Source organism: Neophocaena asiaeorientalis, unplaced genomic scaffold (assembly GCF_003031525.2).
Source record: "Neophocaena asiaeorientalis asiaeorientalis breed wild unplaced genomic scaffold, Neophocaena_asiaeorientalis_V1.1 scaffold182, whole genome shotgun sequence".
Lineage (NCBI taxonomy): Eukaryota > Metazoa > Chordata > Mammalia > Artiodactyla > Phocoenidae > Neophocaena > Neophocaena asiaeorientalis.
Genome location: NW_020174648.1, coordinates 6,670,246 through 6,688,358, shown reverse-complemented (window position 1 = coordinate 6,688,358; position 18,113 = coordinate 6,670,246). Strand labels below are relative to the sequence as shown.

The 18,113-nt window shown below is 38.3% G+C and overlaps 1 protein-coding gene across 1 annotated transcript; it reads right to left on the bottom strand.

Moving 5' to 3' along the window:
* Nucleotides 1–240: 240 nt before the first annotated feature.
* On the bottom strand, nt 241–17,736 carry CENPL (centromere protein L). The gene is made up of 5 exons (XM_024758816.1): nt 17,601–17,736; nt 12,472–12,648; nt 8,512–8,763; nt 2,782–3,324; nt 241–812 (listed from the first exon to the last, which is right to left on the bottom strand). Exons 2-5 carry the CDS (start codon nt 12,643–12,645, stop codon nt 741–743), a joined length of 1,041 nt encoding a protein of 346 aa, XP_024614584.1. The 5' UTR covers nt 12,646–12,648; nt 17,601–17,736; the 3' UTR covers nt 241–740.
* Between the last annotated feature and the right edge of the window lie 377 nt (nt 17,737–18,113).

Genomic DNA, 18,113 nt, shown 5'->3' with positions numbered 1-18,113 from the left:
TCCTGCCCTCAAAAAAGATTCACAGCTGCCTTTCAACTCTACAATTTGTATGATTCCATATAGTTGTTGAGTAACCTTTGTGCTAGAGAAAAAGCCTATGACTTCCCATTCCTGAGATATTTATTAAAGATCTGTCACCAAAACACTGATAAACACAAGGCTTCCTTTTAAAAGTGAATATTTAATTCAACACTGCAATAAGAATTAAACAGCATTAAAAACAGAAGCATATTAGTGGCTTAAAAAATGTATAGTAACTTTAGTTTCCTTTGGGGAGGATTTTGATTGCTGGTTCTCTACAGCAAAATGATGCTAGGAAAATGTCTATAGAACATAGAAATTCTCTCTGAATACAAGTCTAAAATGCTTAAAATTAGGGATTAAAGGTTTTAAAGATGCAAATCAGAAATATTCAATATTAGAGGTATCTCATTTGAATCCTAAAAATTTTGACATAATAAAAAGATGGCCAACAAATTAATAACTCGGCATATTCTACAGACTGGCATGCCAGATAACCAGGACTATATTACACGAGCACCTGGCTGTGGTTCATCCACTACCACCTTCTTTGTTCTTCTAGATCCTTCTTGGCTTTCATCTGGGTAACTCCAAGGCACTGCGAGGAAAACAGATGCACAGATGCCCATTTCTCCTGCAGTCCCCCTCAGCATAGCAATTAGGCAGATAGTCAGTGAGAAAAAGGTACATAATCCATAACTTATAGTCGCCACAAGGCCTCACTCAATTTGAAAAACTGCCAGTTCTGTCAAATATGCCAACACTCCAATAAGGTATTTATGACACAAAATCTGAAAAAAAAAAAAGACATTTAAAATTAAAATACAATTACTTATAGCAAAGCAGTTTGATATTTGATAAATATTCCAGGCTTATTTTAAATTCCATATCTACAAGCTAAGCTATGAATATAAACCCAAACCATTGCTGTTCTAAGTCAAATAAACTTTACTTAATAAAGATGACCTGACTTTAATAAATTTACAACTATTAGTCAATGTTGCTTAGATGGAATTAGACTAGGGTTCTTATTTATCCTGGCTTCCATGGATAAGATAACTATCTGCCTAAAGGAGTATCTATGAACCCCTTAGACTTATATGCAAATTGAGTGTCTACATTTTCTAGAAAGAGTTCCATACCTTCCTTCTTCTCAAAGGGATATATGATGCCAAAGTGTCTTGTAGAAACTAAGCAGAGGCAGAAACCTGGTTAATACATTAATTTCAAACTTTTGAGAGGCAGTACAGTGTTGCAGTTAAAAGCATAAGCTTTTGAGTCAGATGACTGGGTTTAAATTCCAACTCCACTTATTAGCTGTGTGATCTTGAAGGAGCCTACTTATCCTCTGTGCCACAATTTCCTCTTTACAACCTATGCAAATAGGTTGTTGTGAAAACTAAATGGGACAATATGTGTAAATGCTTAATAATGCTTGGCACAGTTAGTGCTTGATAAATGTTAGCTTCGTCATGGCATTATTTGAACCTAGGAGCCACAGTTACTGTCTTGGATCCTTACGAGAGGCCCTTAGAATAGACCAGATAAAACAGGGCCACCCTTACATTCATAGATGGATAAGAACAATTATATAAAATTGTTTTAAAATGTAGTTTATTAATAGAATGTGAGAATATGGAAATAAAATTTTAAAATATAAGGACTTCATGAAATTGAATTCTGAGGTGCTAAAATGCAAATTTATTTCTTTATAATGTCAAAGTAAGATGGAATAGTATATAATATTTCAAATTTATTACTGTGAACCATAGTAAGAAATAAATTTAACATCATGACTCAGTACAAGCAAATGTATATCCTTAGTATATGTTATATATTCTCATTTTTATATTTTCCACTCTATTTTTCTTTTGTTTTTTAAAGCTGGTTTCTTCCCATCAAATTACTTCCTAACCTACTGTTGCATTGTGACCTCCAGTCTGAAAAGCATTAAAGTAGTGCTTATAAGATAGAGTATGAACTTCTTGGAACCTAAGAGATTAAGTGTTTAAATCTTGACTTCCTCTTACTAAGCTATCTTGCATGTGTCACTTAAATCTATCTTGGCTTCAGCTTCCTTGTTTTAAAAATAAAATAAATGTAGATAGAAACACCTAACTATAGGGTTGCTCTAAAGATTAGAGTTAAAGTATGTTAAACTCCTAGCACAGTGACAAGACCAATATTCACGAGTGTTTATTGTGGCTGTATTTTAATATATTTTAAATATATTAATATAATACACTTAAATATATTTAGGTGCCTACTCTCAGTTTTTTCTTTTTTTTTTCTCAGTTTATTTCTGATACGTTCTCTAATAAGGCCTTCATATACACTAAAACAATGTCTCTATTTCTTTCCCAGTAGGGATAGAAAAGCCTAAAATATAAAGATGATATTTTAGTTCTGTGTTTCTACTATAAGTTTCTTATCTAACACACAAAATCCTGTTACTCTGATAATTATTTCAAAGTTGACAAGAAAATTCTGAAAATTTCAAAGTTACTACAGAATAAGTCATATTATTACCAAAGTCTATGGGCACACAGTGTATAGTATCCTTCCACTATAAAGCTGCATATAGAAGGCTTAAGACTTTTTAGTAAACCATTTATAAAGCATAAAATAAAATCTCTCTACTGTCGTCAATTGGCAGACATCCCAAAGTGTTTCTTCAATGTGGAAAATTCAATTGCCATACATTTTGAAAACTATGCAACAATAAGGAAAAATTACTTAACTAGATTTGCTCAAACTAACCTTTATTTTTCCATCAGTATGTGCTGAAGCTACAGATGTTGAAACACGAACCAATCTTGTGGCTGATAAATGAATTTTGAAATGCCTATGGAAATGTGAATACAGGCAGTCCATGAATAAGTCAACTTCCTCCTGGGTAACTTCCCCAGGTGTTTTGTGAACACTGTCCCACAAAGCTTTTGCATCTTCTGGATGTATGGCATAAGAAATATCCAGAGTTTGAGGGCTACAGGGTACAGACCAAAGAAACTCAGTAGTAGCCATATAATGGTCCATTTTGCATGCAGTCCACATAGCAGCCATCCAAGAAAGATTAAACGCATTGATTGCTAAGGGACGGAAGTAACAGTCAAAAGTTTTCTGAAACCAGGTTCCAATTATGGCTGTATTAGTCTCTGCACCATTTGCAAGGAATAAGGGTAGACAGGTGAAATCTTCTGAAACAGTCTCCAGAAGACTGTCTCCAAATATACAGCAGAACCAACCAGTCCACAACACTTTACCTTCTCTGTGCTCAGATGGCAATTGAGATTTTGACAGAATCTATGAAGAAAAATCAAATGGGTTCATTAAATTCAAAAGTACATCTACTCCTAAAGTGCATCTTCTCAGCATTAATTAGTACATTTAAAAATAAGAAGATATGTAGTATTACCTGCCAAAAACCACAGAGGTAATAGTCTCCCTGATCATTATTAGGGTGTATCAAGTTAACTGACCTTTCTCCTAATACTCTTTATTAGGACAGACATGGTATATGGCAAGATCTTGGTGCAACCAAAATGCAAAAAGGGGTGCCAATATGGTATAACCAGGTACAGTACCCTGAAAAAAAAAGTCTCAAAATCTCAACTTTAACTTCATCTTCCAATGCAGGGGGTACAGGTTTGATCCCTAGTCAGGGAGCTAAGATCCCACATGCCTCCTGGCCAAAAAAACCCAAAACATAAAACAAATTCAATAAAGACTTTAAAAAATTGGAAAACAAAAATCTCAACTTTAGAAGGGAACTTCCCTGGTGGCGCAGTGGTTAAGAATCTGCCTGCCAATGCAGGGAACACGGGTTCGAGTGCTGATCCGGGAAGGTCCCACATGCTATGGAACAACTAAGCCCATGCGCCAAAACTACTGAGCCTGCACTCTAGAGCCCACAAGCCACAACTACTGAAGCCCGCGCGCCTAGAGCCAGAGCTCTGCAACAAGAGAAGCCACTGCAATGCGAAGCCCATGCACCGCAACGAAGGGTAGCCCCCGCTCACCGAAACTAGAGAAAGCCCACGCACAGCAACAAAGACCCAATGCAGCCAAAAATAAATAAATAATTTTTTTAAAAAACCTTTAGAAGGGACTGTAAAAGGTCACCGAATCCAATGTGCTTGAATTATTCCACTGAGGAAGACGTCACTATTTCCCAAGGGAGCTCTGTCTATCCACTTAAAATGTTCTTTCATATGTTAGGCCCTACAGTTTCCAACCACTGGTCCTACTTTCTTCTTTATGTGCATGTAGATGAAATCTAATCTAATCTCTCTTCTACAGAAAAAGCCCTTCAAATATTTGATGATCCTTGTCATATATACTGCTACGGTCAGCATCTCCAGTTTCTTCAACCATTCCTTCTATGACATACATTCAAGTGCTCACACTATCTGGACACTCTTCTCTGAAATTCTTTGGCAAAGGAGTCATTCATAAGTGAACATAATTACTTCAAAAAGGTCTGATTACAGGACTGTCACCACCTTTAACCTAGATTATACTCCTACTAATATAATCTTAATAGTAGTTTTCTGGTTTAGTTGACAGCTTTACATAAATTAGCTCTATGTACTCATTTTTGCTATTAATAGGTAAATCCCCCCCCCAACTTACACTGAGGCAGTAAACTTATTCCTATTAAAATATTAATCTCTTTCAATTTGGCCCACTGTGTCAATCCATTCAGATCTTTTAGAATCTTGATTATATTTTCTAGCAGATTGACTAACCCCTCAAACTTTAAATTTGTAAATTATATAACAAACATACCTTCCAGATATTAATAGAAGTTTTAATTAAAGTTTGACCAGGACAAGGTGAAGATCACAGCCCTATATTATATCCCTTTAGAGATGATCATTTGAACAATTATTTTTGCCATTTTTCTCCTTGTTCAAGAAGTTATGAGACTTTCAAATACCTTAAAGCCAGATGTATTATGTCTATCACGTTTTTATAACCTATAAGTCCTGTAACCCTGGCAAGAAATGAGATTTAATTAGAAAACTATTAGGACACTATACTAGGAATTCAAGAGGTTATTTCTATTCCTCACAAGAATATTTGCTTGCCTGATGACATGCCAACCATGTAACTTCTTTGGGCATCAACTGCTTCAACTTGACAGAGACTGCTAATTATCTACCCAGTATCTATTTTTCCTTCCACAGTAAAACAGTGCTTTCACTTGAGGTGGCAAAGTACCCACTAAAAATTTTTTCTAGTCTTCCTTCCATCTGGGATGTAAAGAGAAGTATCTGTTGGGTGTCAGCAAGTTTCGTTAAAGGTTTACTCAGCGGCAGGCATCCTGTCTGACTTTCCCATCTTCCTCCTACTACTTGCCTTGAACTTACATATAGTATTTAGAGCTCCAGGAGCCAATTTAGATTATTATAGTGTGACCATAGGAGGGAAGCCATGCACCAAGGATGATAGAGAGGACAGAAGGAGCTTAGATTATTAATAATTTCATGAAGCATTTACCAGCCTGGAAAAGCTTACCTTTGGACACTTTTTTGGAAGACAAGTAAACCTCTATTGTCACTGTTATTTAGACTTTCTGTTATATGCAGCTGAATCTAATTCCAGTAATCCTGAGATCCTTGCCAATACTATGATCTATACCAGGGGTCAGCAAACCTTTTCTGCAGAAGGCCAGATAGTAAATATTTTAGGCTTTGCAAGCCATGTGGTCTCTGTAGCAACTACAACTCTGCTGTTGTAATACAAAAACAGCCATAGACGATATGTAAACAAATGAAAGGGGCTTTATTCCAATAAAACGTTATTTACAAAGCCAAGCAGCAGGCCATAGTTTGCTAACCCCTGATCTATACAAATAAACAAAATTTCAACTGTTTCAGCATTTATCAATGAGTAAAATGAGTTAATTTAGCAGAAACAGAAGGAGCAGGCATAAATAATAAATCTGGTTTCTTAATAAATCAAAGGACAGTCATATTACTTTTATATACTACATATAGTAAGGAATGTAAAATGTTACATTTCTGAGAGTAACTTGGTATGATATATCACAATATGTAACAATGTTACTTCTTTGCTAAAATTCTACTTCTAGGACTTTAATCCCACTAAAAACCATAGAATTATAGATAAATTTACAAAAACGTAAAATTTACATTTAGTTACTCAAAATGACATGAGTAACTATCTACAGCACTGATTATTAGTAAAAAAAAAAAGCCATAATGCACAAGTATGGGCAATATGATCACAATTTTAATAGATACAGACAGCCAAATAGATATATCTAGATTCATGATGGAGTCTGTAATTTTCTTATAATGTCTTTGTCTAGTTTTGGTATTAGGGTAATACTGGGCTCATAGGATGAATTAGGAAGTATTCCCTCTGCTTCTATCTCTGAAAGAAATTGTAGACAACTGGTATAATTTCTTCCCTAAACGTTTGGTGGAATTCACTAGTGAACCCATCTGGATCTGTTGCTTTCTGTTTTGGAAGGTTATTAATTATTGATTCAATTTCTCTAATAGGACTAGGCCTATTCAGATTGTCTACTGACAAATAGATGTATACCAAAATGTTAAACTGTGGTTTTTAACTTTCTTTGTTTTTTTTACCTTTAAAATATTTATTTATTGGAAAGGTAGTAGTCTCATATAGTACAAAATTCAAATAGAAATGTACACTCTGAAAAGTTAGTCTATCAGCTACCTCTGTCTACCCACCTCCCCCAACTCAGTTCTTGCCCCCAGAGCCTAGTTACCAGTGTTTCGTGTATCTTTCTGGAGCTGCTCAATGCCTATGCACAACGCATAGCTTTTTATTTCTGTTTTTAAGAAAATGTACAACAAAATCTTCTGTTACATGCAGAGTTTAAGTGTTTTTGCAAATACATGTATTATTTTTTCTTCTTTTATGGCCCCTGGCTAAAACGTCTTGTTCAGGAAAGCCGTTCATGTTCCAAGATTGAAAACAATTTTCCTATATTTACTTCTAATACTTTTCTATTTGGGTTTTAAATTGACATCTTTAAACCAACTGGCTTTTTATATTTGAACGGAGTCTGATACAGGGGGGATCTAATTTTATTTTCTTTGAAGTATGGCTAATGAATTGCTTCAATACCATTTAATCCAGCCTTTCCAATGGATCCATATCATTTAATATCCAGGTCCCAAATCTCCAGCATCAGTAACAACCACCGAGGATAGCTTCATCCCACAAGTCCCACTCCTGGGTGCTATGTTTGCCAGGATGCTTCTTCTCTCTACTGGACCTTCTTCCCTCCTTCATGGTGTCCCAATCATGGGTGCTCTTTCTGTACTTGGACTTCTCTGTGCTTCCTGGCGCCACTTTGGCCTTCCTCCTGTTCTCTTTGTGGGAATCTTCATCCTCTTCATCCCTGTGGTGCGTCCTCTTCCACGATACCTGCTCCTCATCGCCATGTCCTCCTCCTCCCTGGACCTTCCCGTCCAGCCTCCGTCTTGATCTCCTGCCTGATGGACACTGGTGTGGTCCTCTGAGAAGCAGCTGGCCTCTTCTCTGTGTTGTGCTGTGTGGGGGCCAGTGGCCATTCCTTGCACAGGTGGGCTTGGAAACCACTGGTTATTGAAGAAATGGTCATTTTTTTCTGACAGTGATTTACAGGTTCCAGTCTTTGCCGGAAGTGATGAATATTGGACAGTGTGGGTTAAGTGGCTTTCCACTGTTTTCGGCCTTTTGTAGGAACTGGGGGACTTGTGGGGCCTCCTGAAGGGGAATCTCTGCTCCAGCATTGGAGGTCTGGGTGCAGTGTGGTCCTTTTCTCTGTATACAGAGTCTTCTGTCCCCTTTCTAAAGCAAACCTCTGGTTGTAATCCTCTGACTCTTTGCTTTCTAATATAATCCTGAAGTTCATGTTGAAAAGAGTCATAAGTCTTCGAATTTTCCATTATATTGACTATGGATGAAACTCTGGAGTCATCACCATGCACTAGTTTACTGAGAGAAATTTCCACAAACAGATGGAGCCTCACTTCCTCAAGCCTACAAGTCTTTGGGGTTGTGTAAGTAGAAGATCTGTGGGCCCACAAAGAGCAGAGGTTTGCCTGCCAAGAACCTCAAAAGGAAAGAAGGAAGGAAGAAAGGAAGGAAGGGAGGAAAGAAGGAAGGAAGGAAAGAAGGAAGGAGCCCTAGATAGGGGTAGGTTTTACTCAGTTCCAGGAGAAGAATCCCAACTTCTTTGCAGCTCAAACTTCTCCCTTTCTTTGTACTTTCATGTATTTTCCAAGTTTTCTAAGATAAACATAATTATATTGTAAAAGGAAAAAAACTTTTTTTTTAAGTTGGTCATATCTAATTACTATAATTTGGTCAAACAAGACATAAAATAGGTTATAAATCACAAGCTTAAGAATTTTAAAAACAGTAAGAAAATATCACAATTTCTAAACCAAGACAATGCACATTCTTTTCTCCTAGGAAGCAAGTACTGCTTATATGATATACCTGGACAAGAAATGCTTCAGGGTCTCTCTGTGTTCCTTTCATTCCCAGGAGAGTAGAGAAAATCACTTTGATGTTGAAGTCGTCTCCCACTTCCACAGCAAGTCCTTTTTGCTTTTCAGCAGCAATAAATGCATTCAGAAGTTTAGAATACTCTTTGAAATTAGTATAGGAGAATTTATATAAGGGAGTTAAACTATATAAAGTCCATTGTTTATGCAGAAGGAATGCAAACTTTTGAGGATCAACATCTTCCTAAAAAAAATCAAGACAAAGGAAGTTTAAGAATTAGGAAACATGAGTAACTAAGAACTTAATCAAAGTATCTTAAATATTTAAAACAAAGCCATTACTGGGTACCTGATCTTTGCATCTGCTGTACTTTCCCTTTGGAATGTTCTTCCCAGGGTGTTCACATGGCATGTCCCTTTCCTTCATTCAGGTCTCTGCCCAAATGTCACTCAAGAGGCCACCCTATCTAAAGTAGCACCTGTACCCATTCCAGCTTTGTCACTCTGTATCTCCTTAACATGCTTTATTTTTTTCACAGCACTTATTACTGTCTGACATTAGGTACTTGCCTGATTTTTACTGTCTTCACAACTAGAGTATGAGTTTGATGAGAACAGGAATTTTGCCTATTTTATTCACTACTGTATCTCTAGCACCTAGAACAATGTCATCTAGAACAGCTGTTTAATAAATATTTATTGGATGAACAGTTAAATACTTTTAGAAACTTCAAATTATAGAGTTTAAAAATAGTCACCACTGGAGCATCTAATTTCATTGGTTTTAATTAAGTAATTTCTAAAATTGTTTGGCAGTAAATTCACTCCATCACTCTAATTCAGTAGATTAAATAAAAAGATACATGGGAGGGGCTTCCCTGGTGGCGCAGTGGTTGAGAGGCCGCCTGCCGATGCAGGGGACACGGGTTCGTGCCCCGGTCCGGGAAGATCCCACATGCCGCGGAGCGGCTGGGCCCGTGAGCCATGGCCGCTGAGCCTGCGCGTCCGGAGCCTGTGCTCCGCAGCGGGAGAGGCCTACGTACCGCGCCCCCCAGGGGGGGGGGGCCCACGTACCCAAAAAAAAAAAAAAAAAAAAAAAAAAAAAAAAAAAAAGAGACATGGGAGTATTTTGGCTAGGCTCTATTAGAATCACAGGGACCACTAAAAACAAAACACTTCATTTGTATTGGCACTATGGCAGTACTGAGGGTCTTCACATACACCCCCACATAGGCTCCTAGTTTTATCCTGAATTGAATTTTTCTATAGAATCCATACTTCCACAGTCCCAAATATCTTTTGGAACTTTCACCACAGTTGTCCACTTGACAAAAATATTTGTTCTGACTAGAGTACTCATGGAAAAGTTGTAAACTTTTTACTATCAAAAGATTTGGGGGAAAAAAAGGAGGGTCCAATGGTTAGGACTTGGCGCTTTCACTGCCAGTGCCCAGGTTCAGTCCCTGGTTGGGAACTAAGATCCCTTAGGACACGTGGTACAGCCAAGGAAAAAAAGATCTGGCAAAATTATTTGTATCATAGAGAAAAGGAAACACTGAACTGGACATTTCAGTCTCTTTTTTTTTTTTTTTTTTACTGTTGCAATGTTTGTTTTTTAATTTTTCCAGTCTTTAATTTATATACAATCTCTGTTTTCTGGTTAAGAACCATAACTTTCATTACCAGGACTAGTAATTTTTCTTTTTTTTTTTTAATTATTTATTTTATTTACATTTTATTTGCAGCTGTGTTGGGTCTTTGTTGCTGCATGCGGGCTTTCTCTAGTTGGGATGAGTGGGGGCTACTCTTCATTGTGGTGTGCGGGCTTCCCATTGCGGTGGCTTCTCTTGTTGCTGAGCGCAGGCTCTAGGCGTATGGGCTTCAGTAGTTGTGGCTCGCAGGCTCTAGAGCTCAGGCTCTGTAGTTGTGGCGCACGGGCTTAGCTGCTCCACGGCATGTGGGATCTTCCCGGACCACGGCTTGAACCCGTGTCCCCTGCATTGGCAGACGGATTCTTAACCACTGCACCACCAGGGAAGCCCTAGTAATTTTTCTTTAAAGAAGGTTTCACAAAAAAGCAAAACTTTTCTCATATGCCAAAAGATACTAGACCCACAACACAGACAAGAAAAAGTTAAAAGGAAGGTGTGGGTGACTGATCAGCCAAGTTCCTTGCTAAGTGACTCAAAAGCATCCATCAAACTTGTATTGACGGCACTTCCCTAGTGGTGCAATGGTTAAGAATCCACCTGCCAATGCAGGGGACACAGGTTCGAGCCCTGGTCTGGGAAGATCCCACTTGCCATGAAGCAACTAATCCCGTGCACCACAACTACTGAGCCTGTGGTCTAGAGCCCTCGAGCCAGAACTACTGAAGCTCGAGTGCCTAGAGCCCTGGAGCCACAACTACTGAAGCCCACGCGCCTAGAGCCCGTGCTCCGCAACAAGGAAGAGTAGTCCCCGCTCTCTGCAACTAGAGAAAGCCCTCGCACAACAACAAAGACCCAACGCTGCCATAAATAAATAATTAAATAAATTTATAAAACAACAAAAAAACTTGTATTGACTGGGGCTTTATTTCATAGTTCAGTAAAATTACAAATTACTAATGTTAATACACAGGGTTTTTTTATGAATGATCAAAACAGAGCATGTTGCCACCAGACAAATCCAGAACAATATAAACATGAAAATAATTAGTAAGTAATTAGAAAAATTTTAAAAACAGGAATTCACGAATCTGTACTGATAAATAGATAAATAAATGGAATAGAAATGAGAAGGGCCTAAAATAGAATGCCAAAGGCTGGTTGGTAAATATGGAGCAAATAGAGATGGAAAATTATTATTTTTCAACCATCACCATAAAGATGGGATTAGGCAAAATATATCAATGGATGAAGGATGTTAAGTGTGAGGCAAAATTTTGATGAGGCACAGGATATTTGTATTATCTTAAAGTGTCTCCCCACAGACCGCTTACTAGTTGCAGGGGGGAATAAAGCAGTAATTATTGGGCAACACGTTGACAAGATGATCAAAATTAACATCACCTATGTACCAGATGTTATTTCCCAAAAAGATACAACATGACCTATACAGTATTCCAGCCAGCAATACATAATTTCAATCTAATCTTGAGAAAACATCAGACAAATACAAAATGAGGAATATTCTATTTAAAAAGGGAAGAGGAGGAAACATATCCTTCAAAAATGTCAATGTTATAAAAGACAAAGAAATATTGTGGAAATGTCCCAAATCAAAGGAGGTTAAGGACGGAACTAGAGGATGTCATACTAAATGAAGTCAGAGAAAGAGAAATACAATATCCCTTATATGCGTAATCTAAAAAGAAATGATACAAATGAACTTATTTACAAAACAGAAACAGACTCACAGACTTAAGAGAAGGAACTTATGGTTACCAGGGGGGAAGGGATAGTTAGGGAGTTTGGGATCGACATGTACACACTGCTATATTTAAAATGGATAACCAACAAGGACCTACTGTATAGCACAGGGAACTCTGCTCAATGTTATGTGGCAGCCTGAAACAATCACAACATTGTTAATCGGCTATACTCCAATATAAAATAAAAAGTTAAAAAAAAAAACAACCAAAAAAAAAAAAAACTTTGTCACCATTGGAGAATGCTAGGAAACCAACCCCTAGCATTATTTTGAAAACTAGTAAATAAAGAGAAAGAATTAAAAAAAAAAAAAAAAGAGGTTGAAAAACATATGGTACTGGTCCAAAGGGAAAAAAAAAAAAAAAAAAAAAAATATGGTACTGATAGTGTGAATAATTGTTATAGCTGTTTCTCATTTGTTTTATTACCACAGGGAGTAAGAATACACTAAAAATACTATAAATAGTAACAACAATTGAAATGTTTCATTCACAGACATTCTCAATTATTAGTAACACAAAGGAACACAAAGAGCATACCTGCAGTTGTGAACACTGGGGAATTTTCCTTCGAGGTGGAGTCGGGATAAATGAAGTCTGCTTCCTGACTGATTCTAATCGTTTTTGCAGAGGGGTGGCACCTATAAAGTAATCTTTAAGCCTTGAGGATGCACACTGTCTAGGAGTCGATTCTGGTACATCATAAGAATCCATGGTCTACATGAAAAGAAATAAAACCAGAATTCTAAACAGTAAAAAGTTAATTCATGCTCATAGTTTCACTGATTCCTCTATCTACTATAAAGGAATTCTTTCTCTCTCCCTCCTACTCCCTGCCCCATTTTGACTTTTTAATCAAATCCTATATTTCTCATTGGCTATAGGCTATTTTTATGAACATCTTACAGATAGCTCAAATACAGTTATGTTCAAAACTAAATTCAACTCCTTCTGTCCTCCTTCCAAAAGCTAGCTGGTCCATTTTCAAATTCCTGTCAATTTTCTAAGTTAATTTAAATTTATTTAAGTAGTCTCCCACTTTCATATTTTAACATACAATCATTTAGCACATTCTTTTGAATTTTTCCTTCTTCAGTCTCTCCATCCATTCCCAAAGCTACTTCCTTAGCCAGGTCTTATTACCACAACTAAACATTCCATATCTGAGGGTAATCCATTTTTCAGAAATGGTACTTTATTATTAGTCACCTGCGCAAAAAACTTTACAGTGATGAGATAAATTCTACTCTTCTGCTGGGTATTCACAACTCATAATTCAGCTTGTCCTTATCCTACTTCTCCTAGACATAAACACATCCTTGTCTTCATGTGTTTGCTTATCAACTGTATTCCCTACCTCAAGTGTTCTTTTTCCATTCCACCTCCATTAAAACCATGTGTGAATGTGATACCTTTTCAAATAGTAGGGTTTTGTTAACCTTTTTCCCCCCAGAATACCTATGTTACACACTTCTGTCTGTGTCTGTATCAGTGGCCCATTCTAGTAGCTAGCTGGTCCATTTTCAAATTCCTGTCAATTTTCTAAGTTAATTTAAATTTATTTAAGTAGTCTCCCACTTTCATATTTTAACATACAATCATTTAGCACATTCTTTTGAATTTTTCCTTCTTCAGTCTCTCCATCCATTCCCAAAGCTACTTCCTTAGCCAGGTCTTATTACCACAACTAAACATTCCATATCTGAGGGTAATCCATTTTTCAGAAATGGTACTTTATTATTAGTCACCTGCGCAAAAAACTTTACAGTGATGAGATAAATTCTACTCTTCTGCTGGGTATTCACAACTCATAATTCAGCTTGTCCTTATCCTACTTCTCCTAGACATAAACACATCCTTGTCTTCATGTGTTTGCTTATCAACTGTATTCCCTACCTCAAGTGTTCTTTTTCCATTCCACCTCCATTAAAACCATGTGTGAATGTGATACCTTTTCAAATAGTAGGGTTTTGTTAACCTTTTTCCCCCCAGAATACCTATGTTACACACTTCTGTCTGTGTCTGTATCAGTGGCCCATTCTAGGAAGCAGTGTGTGTGTGTGTGTGTGTGTGTGTGTGGTGTGTGTGTGTGTGTGTGTGTGTGTGTGTGTGTACAGAATGAGATCCTCAGGGGTAAATATTCTGAAAAAGCCCAAGAGCCCTCTAAATGAGTCTAACAAAATCCCTCGAGAATATTCTACAAAATCTTTGGAGATTAATAATACACCAGCCCACACAGCTCTCTTCAATCACCTAGTCTTTACCACTCATTTTGGCCCAAATTCATCTACTTGTACCATTTTTTTGGTGTGCATTTCTTCTCTTCCCAGAAAAACTAAACTACTTTGACTGAAATCATGCTCTTTGTATTTCTCTTGTATAATTACCCTAGTATAATGCTGAATGCTGTTTAATTGTTAAGCAAGTATTGGTTTAATTGAACAGAAGTATTTCATGGAACTCCAAAATTGAAAAGAATTATGATTTAAAAGTTATAAAATTTACTCCCAAGTAGTGGCACAGTTACCCTTTCAAAAATTTTTTTCAGGGCTTCCCTGGTGGCGCAGTGGTTGAGAATCTGCCTGCCAATGCAGGGGACACGGGTTCGAGCCCTGGTCTGGGAAGATCCCACATGCCGCGGGGCAACTGGGCCCATGAGCCACAACTACTGAGCCTGCGCGTCTGGAGCCCGTGCTGAGCAACAAGGGAGGCCGCGAACACAGCCATAAATAAATAACTAAATAAATATATATAAATTTAAATATAATGATAAATAAAGCTCTTCATTTGTGAAAAAAAATTTTTTTAATTAATTTATTTATGGCTGTGTTGGGTCTTTGTTTCTGTACGAGGGCTTTCTCCAGTTGTGGCAAGCAGGGGCCACTCTTCATCACGGTGCGCGGGGCCTCTCACTATCGCGGCCTCTCTTGTTGCTCAGCACGGGCTCCAGACGCGCAGGCTCAGTAGTTGTGGCTCACGGGCCCAGTTGCCCCGCGGCATGTGGGATCTTCCCAGACCAGGGCTCGAACCCGTGTCCCCTGCATTGGCAGGCAGATTCTCAACCACTGCGCCACCAGGGAAGCCCTATATTTAAATTTCATCATGTCAAAGTATGACACACTTTATACCTTGCACAAAACTCCATAAATTAAATATATAGTTCTCAAAACTCAGATAATGCCCAGAGAAAGATCATATACCATACAACTTAAATAGCAGCTACTCTAAAGCAGTCTGGCTTTAAATGCATACAGAATTGTGTATTCAAAATGGAATTTTAATCGGTCCCATCTACATTGAATGTTTCTTTCAAATCTGTTATTTGGAATAATTGCTAACATTTATTGAGTATTCATCATGTGCCAGGCAACTTTCTAAGCCCTTTAACAAATATTGTCTCATTTAATCCTCAAACAACTGTATGAGGTGGGTTATTATATTCCCAGTTGACAGATAGGAAGATAAAGAAATTAAATAACTTGCCAAAGTCATACAGCTAAAAATGCCAGAGCCAGAATTTGAACCGAGACAGTCAAACACCAGAGTGGGTGCTCTTACCTCCTTCTTGCACACTGCCTTTTAACAGGGATCAATTTCAAGGCAAAATAAGCCCTACTAAGTTTGACTCCTTAAAAGAGAAATTCTATGAATTCCAAAAGGATTTTAAAGTCTATCTAGGTGAGAGAAAGACTACTAGCTCTGAAAGGACTGGTATCGAGAAAACATTTCCCTTGAGTAATTTAATACTGCAGTAAATGTGAAATAGCCCAATCCATGCATTAAAGATTAGAAAATGGTTTATACCTATTTTACTTTCTCACTCCATACTCAATAATGTGCAATTTTGCTCTGCCAGATAATTAAGAGGTTAAAAATATAGCTTGACTTAATATTTTACTGCCCCAATATTCTTCCTTCCAACTGTAAGGAAAGGTCCTCTTACTTGCTTTCTAAAGCCAATCCATCAACCAATATTCTAGATCTCCATGTCCCTTCACATTTCTCTTGGGCACCATCTCCCATGTTTATTTCAAACCTCTATCATCTCTAATCTCTACTTCACAGGATACTTTTCTTCCACTGCCATGCATATTCTTGTATTCCTAACACTAAAAATGTTTTGTTTAAATCCTACTCGTCTCATTCGTTTTGAGACCAATTTCCTGGAAATATGGTATACAACTATTGCCTCCACTTACTAATAAATTTTTTTTGGAAATCTTCAGCAACCTCTCTTATGAATCCATCACTATAAAGACATGGCACTTTTGAAGATTCCCAATAATATTTTTGTGAAAACCATGGCCAAATACTTGGTTCATCAAGTGTGCTCATCCTTACTCCTCTAAACTTTGTTACCTTGTTTTTTTTCAGACACTCAATTATTTCTCCTCCTTGTTTCTTATGGTTCCTTCTGATTCATTTGCTGATTCCTATCCTTCCTCCAGTCCCAACAGTTGCATGTCTCCCCAGACTCTGAAATCACTCATTCTCCATATAACATTCATTCTACATATGACTCCTAAATCTCTATTTTCAGACCTTTGCACCTGCATTTCCAATTTCCTGTAAAACATTAAACTTCTTTGTCCTCACATTCATTAAGTTCAAAGCTAAACATTATTTCACAACCAATCTTTCCTTTCCAACTACCCTGTTTCTCAGTAATAATTCCACTCTTCCTTCTCATTTTCCTTCCTGCCCCTTAAAATACTCCTTAGTCATCTTTTACTCTTCCCTCAACTTCACGTTTACATCCGAATTAGCATCAAATTCTGACATATTTCTTAAAAGCATACATACTAGCCTTCTCAGATTTGGCCTTCACTTGCATTCTTAATTATAGCCACTTATCTTACTCCCAGTCTTAACCCCTTTCCCCAATCCATGACTAGTTTCTCCACAGACACCACTTTTATCTTGTCATTACCTTGCTTGAGATCCCGTAACAATTCCCACACATCTTCTAAATAAATGAAGCCAAAACCTCTGCCTGGGTTTCAAGGCACCTGATCATATTATCTGATCCTATCCAGGTTCATTTTCTACTATTTCAGTTCCTACGCCAAGATCCATGGACAAAGGGTCTTTCCTAAATCTAAAAGCCCTCTAAGGTTGGATGCAAAACGGTGCATGCGTGTGTATTTGGTGGGAGAAGGGGGTGAAGAAAGGTCCAGGAGATGATTCTTTAAACGGTTAAGAGCCACTGCCCTACACCCAAACATGCATCCCTTCCCCTAGGCTGCTCATCACCCTCCTGCTCTTCATGCCTGTCATGTTTGCCTCTGCTCCCGGACTTTTTAATTCAACCTATTGTCAATTAAGACTACTTCTCTACACCCATTTGTCTGACCAAATCCAATCTATCCTTTAAGTTTCATCTCCTCAGGAGAAGCTTCCAAGTATCCACAGAGCTAGCTCTCCGGCCAATTCCTCTTGCACTTGCAGTTCAGAACACACAAGTACAACTCAGTTGTTTTTCTTGTGCTAAGTCCGTGAAGGAAGGGACCCTGACTTAAATCACTTTTGCACATCGTCACCCAACGCCAATGCTAAGCAGGTCGTGTGAAACACATCTGAACCCCCAAGTATTGTAAAGATAACGACTACACAACAGGGCAAAACACAAAGTTTACTGCCACGCCTGGACCAATAACAAAGCATCTTACCAATAAATGCCGTGATGACGCTGTCAACCATTCCCTTCACGAATCATTCTTCAAGTCTGGATCCAAAACTACGTCAAAACTGAAATCCCCTGAAGTAAAAGAGCCGCCAAAATGACAGCGAAGAGTAAGTCCGGAGGAAACCCTGGCGCTCCCAAATTCCCTCTCGCTCCACCACAGCTGGGTTCACGACGGACGCAAACGGGCCCAGTAAGGAGACCTCCGCTCCCGCAGGCGCCAGCCAAGCCCGACACTTCACGCCGAGAGGGACATTTCCGCTGACTCAGCCACCCAGCTCCGCGACCCTCGCTCCTGCGGAGTCTGCTTCAGCCCACGGAGGGAAAGGGCAAGGGACAGTGTATCCCAAAGCGCCCCTCTCCACCTGAGGCCTCAGGGGCCAACGCCAGCTCCAAAATCCCGCCGTTGAGAAGCAGCAACTTTGCGTTCAGCCGCCTCCTCAGTTTAAAATCGTTTCCCGACTCGCCCTGCGGCAGGACGCTGGACGCCTCCATGGCG